General features: G+C 37.7%; 1 protein-coding gene across 1 annotated transcript; it reads right to left on the minus strand.

Annotated features, from left to right (window-relative positions):
* Positions 1–6,853: 6,853 nt before the first annotated feature.
* dtl (denticleless E3 ubiquitin protein ligase homolog (Drosophila)) lies at positions 6,854–9,403 on the minus strand (the record flags this gene model as incomplete). Its single annotated transcript, XM_073832904.1, is given in 3 exon segments — positions 6,854–8,149; positions 8,809–9,183; positions 9,186–9,403. Coding segments are annotated over 3 exon segments (710 nt in total), but the record flags the coding sequence as incomplete, so codon positions are not given.
* Positions 9,404–11,483: the final 2,080 nt, after the last annotated feature.

Consider the following 11,483-nt stretch of genomic DNA (forward strand, 5'->3'; position numbering starts at 1 on the left):
GGCCGCGGGCCGCGTCTGGCGGGGCGGCGGCCGGACGAGAAAACATCAGAATCCGTTAACCACGGGTGCCTCTCAGCAACGGTGAGAGGCCATGCTACGCAGCGCTGCGTCTGAGCAGAATGCGCGTTCCCGCTCTGGCGGGAAACGGAAATCCTCCTCCTCCTTCATGGCCCCCCTCGTCAGCGGCGTCGATGGAAGCGGTGGCATACAGCGGCCGCTTTACGTCCGGAACAGAGGCTGACGAGGTCGATGAAGCAGGCGGGCGAACCGGCGAGCTTTGTCGGCTGGAGGAAGGGTCCGGGGCCCGCTGGGCACAGCGCTTTTTACGGCGCGACACCGCGCGGGCGGGGGAGCAGTCTCAGTGAAGAAGGCAGGCAAGTCCTCAGAGTCGCCATTGGCATCTGCACGAGCCGTATGAAAGCATCTTTAAAAAGACACTTTGCTCTCTTAGAGAAACAGTGTGTATCGCAGCGGCAACACACACTGTAGATTATAAAAGATTATAAAGGATATAGGCGCCGGAAAGCGCAGCAGGAAGGCACGGAAGGCGGCGTGGCCAGCAGCTCCAATGGCTCGTCCCGCTGAGATGCTTGCAGTCAACGGCGGCGGCTTCCTCTCCGGCTCCAGCGATGCGTGAGCTTCGCTTGAAGGATGAAAAAATCAGAGTGTAGCTACCTGCGAGCGATATTTATAGGCTAGGATCACGCCACTTTCGGCGGGAGATGACGTGTCAGGCGCGAAATGCACTCATTGGAGCTGACTTCGCGCCAAGCCTCGCTCGATAGGTGCTGCAGTTGCTGCGGAGCAGCCAATAGGCACGCAGTACGCCTCGCCTATGTCTGCTCACTGCGGCAACGCGTTTTACATTAATACAAAATTAAGGATAATTTTTTGGCTTCAATATCTCTCGCGGAAAGGATTTTCCCCTAGCGTTAGCTACGCAGTAAGAGTGACCTCTCGTAAGAGAACTCAAAAACATTTTTTTTTTTTTTCCATTTTTAGTAGTCATTGTCATGTAAACATACCCTGAATCATTTTTAACTTTCTTTACTAACCGGTTCCTTAAAGCAAACGGAAGCATATAAGGGAGTCAAACTTTCCAACTTTTGCTGCATTACTTATGTCACCAAATGGAAAGATGTTTCCAAATCCCAGCCCCCAAATGCATGCCATTGGTTGAGAGCCAAGTTCAACTGATTCAAGGTTTTTGCCTAGCGTCATCAGTAACAGATGTGTTTTTTGTTTTGTTTTGAATTGTTTTGAAAGTATTCTCGCAGCTTCGTAAAATTATGGTTGAACCACTGATGGCAGATAGAGTATTTTGACGATGTCTTTCATACTTTTCTAGGCCTTGACAGTGTTATTTACTTGGCAGTCAATTATGACAGTTACAAACCTCTCGTTTTTCATCCAAAATATTTTAAACTGTGTTCCGAAGACGAATGAAGCTTTTATGGGTTTGTACATATTCGATGTGAAATGTCCATTGAGTGGCACCAAAAGAGTGTTTTTTCCCCGAAACAGATGAACGTTCGTTTTATGTGATGTTGGTTTTGTATGTGTCACCGCAGTTCCGACTTTAAATTTTCATTGAGCAGTGCTATAACTCTAATGCTCTGTGACGTTTTAAAATAACTTACCATTGCACTACACCTAAACCAACTCGACAGTATGAACTAAGCGAATGTGACGTAAAAATGCAATCGCAAGCATGCCGTTTTAGCTTGTTTTTCGATCTCTCATCTTTCAGCTCTTCCAGCGTTGGACATGTTTTTCACAGGATTCGTACCCTAAGTCTAATTCTGTGCTGGCTGAGCAAGCCTGTTATGTCTGGAAAACAAAACATATGGAGCTGTAATCATAACTGTGTATAAAAACAATTACAAGTGTCGCTGTGTTCTAGTCTCTAGTGTTTATTTCTGTAACTGCAGTGACATGTACTTACATGCATGTATTTCGCATCTTGCGAAAAAATTCCCACAGGTAAATTTTCGTCAAGAATTCAGGTAATTTCACTTGTCCTTATTCAGTTTACAGTCATGAATGCACAAGTGCTCATATCATTATTTTCTCAGCTCATTAGGAATTAGATTTGTTCTGAGGAGCCTGTTCTCGGTTCAATGAGTCAGTCAGCTGTTAAATCGAGAATTGCTTATGACTGGAGGTTTTGTGAACCAGTTCAACCAACTGGTTGGAAAGATCTGACTCATATTATAAGAACTTTGTGCCCTTCGCATGAAAAGTTAAATATGCGTGTTCTTTGTTTTAGATGATTGACCTTTGGAGATAATTAAAGTTCATTAGCTATGTCTTCCTCAGTACACGATCGAAGACACGAGGCAGTTTTTTAATGGATAATCATCAACCTGTTTCCCATTAAACATTCATTTTGGATTAATCTATCTAGAACTGGTTTTGTGTCAGGTAGGATTCATTTTAAATGATTGGCTGAAATGGTTATCAAGGCTCACATGGTCCAAGGTAACCGTTACGCTTTCTCCAGTTGTATGGAGCAGGGGTGTCCACACTCAGTCCTGGAAAGTTTATCTCCAATGTTCCTCAACACGCCTGCCTGGAAGTTTCAAGCAAAGCCAATAGAAGGCAAGCCTGCAACCTTTATCCAAAAAAGCATAATGGCTAATGATAAGGCTGAATAAATACCTTTTTAGAGGAAATAGCATAACATTTAATGATTCAACAGCCTATCGGTTAATCTTCAACATGCTTTACACTAAACAATACATTTGGGTGGAACTATTTTTAGAGTTTGCATCAAAAACATGCTGTTTTATAAGCCATAATATGACCATCTCAGTTCCCTTTGACATCCACTGTATGAACAAGAAATACAATGAAAGTACATGGAAACCAAAACTCTTTAGCGATCAACATTCTTTCTAATGCATTAAGAAATGCATGAGGGTGAGTGAATGTTGACATTAAATTTTTTTTCTTTTAAGTACCTTTGTTTTTTCATCAGATTTTTTTTCCCTTTAAAATGTGTATTGTTGTCATTTTCACCTCATAACTGGTTGGTCTGGTTCATGACTTAAAGGATTACTCCACTTTCTGAATAATTTACTCACACCCATGTCTAAGATATTAATGTCTTCCTTTATCAGTCGCAAAGAAATTAAGTTTTTTGAGGAAAACATTTTCTCCATGTAGTGGACTCCAATGGTGCTCAACAGATTCAAGGTTAAAAATGCAGTTTCAGTGAAGGGCTTCTTATTAAGCCGAGGAATAAGGGTCTTATCTAGCAAAATGATTGGTTATTTTCTTAAGAAAATGACAATTTATATACTTTTTAACCTCAAATGCTCGTCTTGTCTAGCTCTGCATGAACTGTGTATTCCGGTTAATGACAGTTAGGGTCAAATAACTCATCTCATTTTCTTCTACACCTTCAAAATCATCCTACATTGCCGTTTTACCTTTTTTCTGCAGCGATGTAGGACGATTTTGAAGTTGGAGGAGAAAATAAGATCAGAGTTTGTCTACATACCCTAACTGTCTTGAACTGGAGTGCACAGAGTACATACGCACATCGCAGAGCTAGACAAGGTGAGCGTTTGTGGTTAGAACGTGTGTAAATATAATTTTTTTTAAAGAAAATTACTAGATTAGACCTGTATTCCTCGGCTGGGATTGTGTTGTGCCCTTTGAAGCTGCACTGAAACTGCATTTTTAACCTTCAATCCGTTGAGCACAATTAGGGGACCACTATATGGGGAAAGATCGCGTCATATGTCATGGGGGCGAGTAAATTATAAGGAAATTTGTATTCTAGAAGTGGAGTAATCATTTAAAACCATTTAACTAAGACATTTTTAAATCCCTATGCACATGAAACCAAGGCCACTGTTGCACTCTATTGACAGATTTACAGAACTGACAACCATGTGACTTCCAAAGGCACAAAAAAAGGACAGGAAATATGGGAAAACACAGGTTGGACCATGTAATAAAAGATGGTTCCCTTGATAAATGTCTGAGTCATAATGTTGACACAATTAATGTTTACAGTCTACACCCAAACACACGATGAGTTTTCCAGCAGACAGTTATGGGCCTGCTGTAAATCTACTTGTGGCTTATCAAAGATGCAAATATGTAACTTCAGCGCCAGATTACACTCATATAACAATTTAAGACCCATTTAATAGAGTGTATTTGTTTAATTTATTACTTTACAGCATTCTGAATTCGGAACTCAGGCGCCCGTGCTACTAAATTTGGCGTCTAGGTAGGCAGCTCACTAGGTTTTGAGACGCAGCCTTTGAGTCTATTTCCAGCGCTTTATCCTCTTACCTTTGAGCTGCGGGAGCGCAGAGATCTCCGGAGCCGCAGGCCTGCTGTTGTTCGCCGCAAACTGAGACGAGCCCTGACAAATCCTCTGCCTTTGAGCCTTCCTCACCGATTTTCGCGTGAATCCATCCACTTTCTCGGACGCAGATATCGCCGACATTTCCAAAGCAGGTCTATCCAACGAGCTGCGCTTACTGTGACTGAATGTGCCTTATATGTTTTCTAGTCTGACTGGCGTCCCATTGACTGTGCTGTATATTAAACTCACGAGACCCCATCTAATGACACGCACTGTCAACCCACTCATGAAGGATGCACGTTCTTCAACAATCCACAGGTATCCTGTGATGAGAATTTGATGAAGACTGTAAAAAAACGTAGTTAATAATAGGTTTTTATCATGCTGAAAATGTTTAAACAAGCGCGCCTTTTTAAACCTGTTACACCACGTAACACAATTCAAAGTCAGCCGACATACAGCGAGTCACGCTTATCCATCGCTTGGAAAAGGCTCCATGTATTGGCGACGCGAGGAAAGAGTTTAATGTGAATCCGCCGGGCCGTAAAATTCCTCGGATCCGCTGAACTTCATTCAGCTGCTGTTGCGCCTCACGGGGTCTAAAAATAAAACCCCGTGGCGCACCCGAGTGACAGTAAACTCCTCCAATAAGCGTTCGCGCAAACAGTAAGCTCCACCCCCTGACCAATCAGATTGTTTTAATGGTATTTCGGGAAATATACAGTGGTGGACGAAGTACACAAATCAGGTACTTGAGTAAAAGTACAGATACGTATAATAAAATATTACTCCAGTAAAAGTAAAAGTACTTATTTTTCTATTTTACTTGAGTGAAGGTACAAAAGTACTACTTTTTTTGTGTACTTAAGTAAAAAAGTAGGCTACTGATAGATTTACTTAGCAATTTTATATAGGCTACTTCATTTAATTTTATATTAGCATATATTTTTTTTTATAATCCTACTGTTCAAAATGCCTTGGATTTTCCCAAAATAACCACTAGCCTATATGGAGCCAAGATATATTTTTGTTGTTGATACTACGTTGACGAGAGTGATGTAATGTTCACTATGAAGCTTACATTGCAATGTACCTGAGAGAAAGCTGATTTGACCATCTCATTTTCACCAGTAAAAAAAAAAAAAAAAAAAAAAAAAAAAAAAAAAAATTAGAGCTTGTTGTTTTGCAGAATGCTATAATAATATGAGAATAAGGCCTGAAGTTAGGAAGAACATTTTAAGGAAAATATAACTATATTTTCATAATATTTTTTTTTCTTCTCAAACATTGTCTGTGGTGTAAAAATACCCCTGGCCAAATGCTTCCCACTTTGATAATTACTGTAGTTACCATGTTCTGAACATCACATCTTTTCTTTTTCTATAGGTGGTTGATTACAAATATTTGGACTTCATATCCGAAAATTACCTCAATTTAGCACCAGCAAGCTTGCTAGACAGTTAGCATTAGCTAAAAATATTTACTTATTTTCGGTATGGTTATGAATTAACATTAATTATCTGTCTACTGAGCTAGTTGATCTAAACCAGTGTTTCTCAACTGGTGGGTCGCGACCCAGTGGGTCACGGAGGGTGTGGTCAAAAAAAAAAAGTTTAATTTTTAACTTAACAGTAATAAAATATTATTTGTAAGTCTGGGTGATTTTCTTATGATTTATCTGTCACTACTTGTGTACGTTAACAAATAAATAAAAATTAATTATAATTCCTAAAATTATATTATAGTTCCTAAAAATTTGGTTCGCGGCTTGATGACCTTGTAAAAATGTGGGTCCCATGGCCAAACCAGTTGAGAACCACTGATCTAAACAATATAAAAATTGATACTGTTAATAAACAATATAAAAACAGAAGTCACATAGGGCTAAATGCGTAGCATTTTAATAAAACTGTTAATGTTACAGCAGCGAGGAATGTGAACGTGCATGAGTTATTTTATTAAATCTGTTATTTTAATGTTTCGTTTTTTGACCTAAAACATAGAGACAAAGACGTTGATGTGTCTGCATTCAAGCATTTCAGTGGGCTTAAATATATCACCTTTACAGCAGATTTAGTCTGCAAACAACTGACAGTTACAATAATTAATCCTAAAATTCGACATTATACTTTTTGCAGCATCAGTCACGCGTGCGCGCTCACATGATCTTCCAGTTCTTATTTGTGAATTCAGTTCACTAGAGACTCGCTCTAAACGGCTCATTTGAATCAGTGAGTTGTCGACTCGAGAACAGCTGCAATTGGATCATTCCAATTCGTGAATGAATCGTTTGGTGCGATTTGCGAACCGATTTAACAAGTTCATTGAAAAGAATCAGTTTGTTCATGAATCAGACACCGCTTCTGCGACTCGGAGCACGCCACGTGATATGTTATGAGTAACGATATGTTTTATGAATGTACTGAAGTAAAAAGTACGATCTTATGCTTTGGAATGTAGTGAAGTGAAAGTGACTCAAAATAAAACTACTCCAGTAAAGTACAGATAGCCTACTTGAAAAATGTATTTAAGTACAGTAACGAAGTACAACTTCTTTGTTACTGTCCACCATTGGAAATATACAAAGCCAAAGAGGTTCTGTATCCTTAAACTCAAATGAACACAGGCAACAAATGTCCACAAACGCTGAAACACTCAAAAGACAAAGCGTGCACGTGTAAGGACAAAATATCAACGAGAACATACAAAATAACAGTGCGCTTGAACACAGTAAGAGTTTGCGAGACTTGTAGCCAAGTCAAACGAGTCAGGAACAGTTCATCCCAATAATGCGAAATAAGACCAATTGCTCAATGCCAAACCAAAATTTAACAATTTCTTCTTTGGAACACAAAAATAGATTTTAGAATGATAGCGATTGACAACGTCGTTTTTCTATGCAAGTGGGCTGCCATTTATACATCTTACAACAAAGGAAAAAAAAAAAAAAAACAGGTTTGAAACGACAATTTTCATTTCCAGGTTAAACAATCTTAGAATACAGAACAGCATATTCTCATCATGGGTTATCGTTAAAAACTGAATGCGATCTCGAACGCTAAACACCTGAGGCAAAAAACACAAGCCAGTCTAGTCACATTTCAGACAAACCTGAAAACTTGTAAGAAACAGTTTGTGGCATATAGAATGTAAAAAGTTTAAATCATTTCAAAACTCACTGCATTATAGATATCCAATAACTAAAAAGCACTGAGCTAATTGAAAATGGATTTGTTATGTAAAGTGCGGCTTTACAATCAATAAAGAACTCTGAAAATGTGACCCACGTTCAGGGACAGACAAGCACAAAGGGCATTACAGATTTGGAAAGTCAAAAATATTATTGGTTCAAACACTGCATATAAAATGTACCCAGAATTTGATATAAAGATACTTTAAAATGAGTGTTAAATCACATACTAAGCTCAAAACTATTTTTAATGCATCACAGATAGACGTGGAAGCTTTGGAAAACTTGTAGAGTTTAATTTGGTGTCAAATGACTTAGTCTAGTTTTGTAAGGTTTACCAAACTGCTCATCAATTTGACCCTTTTTGAAACTTGTACATTTTTAAAAACAATTTGATAAAAAAAATATATACACATCACATACATAAATACATAAGCTTTGTCTCAAAAAACTGGATTTGAATTTAAACCATAGACGTGTCATATAACAGACACTTCTCTCTCGACACACAATGATCAGTCTTGGGTTCTTTTCACAAAGTAGCTAGAGATTTTTTTCATGGGTCTGGAGGGTGATGCCTTCTTGGATGGTGGTGGAGAGAAAACTCTTGTGGGACATGGTGAGATTGCAGCCTAAAAAAAAGACAAAAAGATACATAAAATAAAAATAAAACTGATTGTTTGTCAACAAAAACGAGAGTTTTGATTCTACAGAACAGTTCAAAGCTACTAAACGAATAAATATGGGAATACCGGTGTAACAGAAAATCTGTAACACTCTAAAAAGTTGACAAATTTACAAAAAAAAAGGTTAAAATAAATGTATTTTAGTTTAGTTTTCTATTTTCAATGTATTCATGTGATGGTACAGCTGCATTACTTCAGTCTTTAGTGTCACATGATGTTGAAATGTTGAAAACAACTTTAATATTATTTTTAATATTATACTTTTCAATATTATTGTGGAGCTTTTTTTATGAATATAAAGTCTAAATGAAGAACACTCATTTAAAATATTCTTTAGAATATATATATATATATATATATATATATATATATATTTATTTTTATATATCAGTTTTGATCAATTTAATGCACCCTTGCTGAATAAAATCATTAAAAAAAAAAAAATCTTACTGAACAAACTTTCGGGCAGTATAATATTCAGATTTTATGTTTATCAAATAAAAGAAACTGTATACTCTTAAATACTAATCAAAGTTTGTAATGTTGCAATTTATATCTGAGAGTTGGTTTGGTTATTATATAATTTTTCTCATGCATCTACTTACTGGAGAGCTTGTTCCTGCATCTTGCTTTTTGCTGCTGTTGTTTGGGCTTTTTGGATGAGCTGATCCTTTAAATCTCAGGCTGATCACTGAAAGCCAATCAGTCCTCCTCGGTGAGCTGTTCTCTTTGCCAGTGGCAGCTTGACCAGCCGAGCTGAGCCTCTCCTCTGTTTGCAAACTGAACAGGTCACCATTCTCCTCTGAACAGTTCTGCGGGCTTACTGAATTCCTGCTCCTTTTTACGTCGGGATACAGTTCAGACACCCTGTCGCTCTCCTCTCCCATACCAGATCTATCACCTGTTTCCAGTCGTCGCTTTGCTCTGCGTTCAGAGGAGGGGCCTTGGAGGACAGGTGTGAGCACCTTACGGAGAGGAGATGTTCCACGGTGACTGGGGAACTACCGCGGCTGATCCACTGCTGGATGGATGGGGGCATTTTGGGGCTGCTGATCTTGGCCGAAGGGGCATATGTGTTTGACGGGAGGGGTAAATCAGCACCCGTAGGGGCACAAGCAGCAGTCAGTGGTGAAGACAGAGAGACGGCCCTCTCTGAGCCAGGACTTTTGGCTGGGGTGACTTCAACATGGCTGTAAGGGCCTGAGAAGACAAATTGTAGTCATAAATACCAATTTATATAAAAAAATAAATAAATAAATTAACTGTTTGAAAAGATGAATTTATAAAATACACTACCAGTCTATTTTCTAATATAAGTAACAAAGGTTTTCACAAAGGCTGCATTTGATCAAATACAGTAAAACATTGGGAAATATTTATTAAAAAGAAAAATTCTAAATATTTCTTCCCTTTGATGCAAAGCTGAATTTTTAGCATCATTACTCCAGTTTCAGTGTCACATGATCTTTCAGAAATCATTCTAATATACTGATTTGGTGATCAAGAAACATTAATGTAAAAAAATAGTTTTTGCTGCTTAATGTTTTCATGGAAACTGTGATTGCCTTCCATTTACATATCTAATATCATATACCATATCATATATATAATCAGCTAAAATGTTATTTATACAACAGTTCAGTTAATATGTTGATATTGTGTTATATTTTAAACATTACATTGTCTTTTTGCTCAATTTTGCAGATAACATATTACCTTTCAAGCTATAGCAGCTGTGTTTAGATTCTGAACGAATTGTTCCGCGTTTTGAACGAATCGTGTGAATGAACTTGAGACATTTACCGCCACATGCTGGCAGATTTAGTTTCTTATATAGAGTATCATTTAATTAAAATAATAAATCAATAAAAATAATTCAAACTTTTCTTTTGTGGAAGAAAGTATTTTGAAGACTGTTAGTAACAAAGCTGTTTTGGTTACCATGACTTTCATTATAACATGATGATGTTTCTCAAATTATCTTCTTTTATGTTCCATAGTTCACATTAGGCCATTGCAGTCTAAATGTTTTTGTGTAATAAACTTTATGCTGAATCCCAAAAAAATCTCTTTATTATATTATATTATTTCATAATATAATTTGTAGGGCTGTCAAAAATAACGCGTTAACGGCGTTAATTATTTTGTTGTTTTTTTAACGCATTTTTTAGCGCAGTGTGACGAATTATTTGTCAGAAAAGTGGTTGGGGAGCTAGAGGCGAGATGGAGCAAGGTGAGCCTTTGGACAGATTCAAATATAAAAAGAATGATGATGGTACAGTTAACAAGCATGGGCGACAGCCCCTCTGCAACTGGAGTGGTTAGCCAAGCTTAGGCCCAGTTCTACTGTGGTAGATGGTGCTATATACCCTCAAACGAAAGCAAAGCTATTGAAGATCTGGCAAACAATCCAGCGCGTATTTGCAGCGTTGATTTCAAACAATTAGAAACAGATTGTCAGAATTCACTGACCGCTGAAAGCGTCGGATCGGTTTTTACTGCCGTTTTGCGCGCTCGTGAATCATATCATGACTAAGTGCAGACGCGATGTAAATAAAAGATTCATTGTGTAGTTTAGAAAGCTTGATTGTAACGGAACTTTGTGAGATCTCTATAAACTAAGATTTGTGACGCTTTTAGTGATAATAAAGGGAGCGCGCTTTGCACTTTCCATGCCATAATCCATTCAGAATTTGTATGAAACTTTTGTTTTTCTTATGTTTTGGGAATTACATCTGCATAGTTATGCTGGGTTCATTCTTGAAGGAGCGGTGACTGACAGTGATTTCAAAGCAATTGCGGAAAAAAAAAAAAAAAAAAAAAAAATCCCCCTTAGTTCAATTTTGTATGCAATGGCAAAGTGTATAGATTTAGTTTCGTTTTTTATTTAGTTAATTTAGAAAAAGATTGAGCATTTTTTGTTCGTTAAGTTTTTTTTTTTTTTTTTAACGAACAGCGCCCAGCAAAAGACTGATCATAGTCTGTTTGATCAGTTTGCCTTCTCAAATCAAATCTATAGATATAAAACAGTTCAAGTATAGTTTAAACGTTAAAGATAAATGTGCGCGAGAGTGGAAGATAAAGCCGCTTTGCAGGTCATCGAGGCACCAGCGCAATCACTTGCATTTTTTCAGTGGAACAATTTAAAATTATCCGTCATTTTTGCTGACAAAGGAAAGAGCAATGCATCAAACAACATTATAGTGTTTTTATAAAATAAAGAAAACAAATGATGTGCTTCCTGTCGTCTCGTTCTTGAACAGGAGTGCTTAACAAAAAT

Source organism: Garra rufa, unplaced genomic scaffold (assembly GCF_049309525.1).
Source record: "Garra rufa unplaced genomic scaffold, GarRuf1.0 hap1_unplaced_293, whole genome shotgun sequence".
Lineage (NCBI taxonomy): Eukaryota > Metazoa > Chordata > Actinopteri > Cypriniformes > Cyprinidae > Garra > Garra rufa.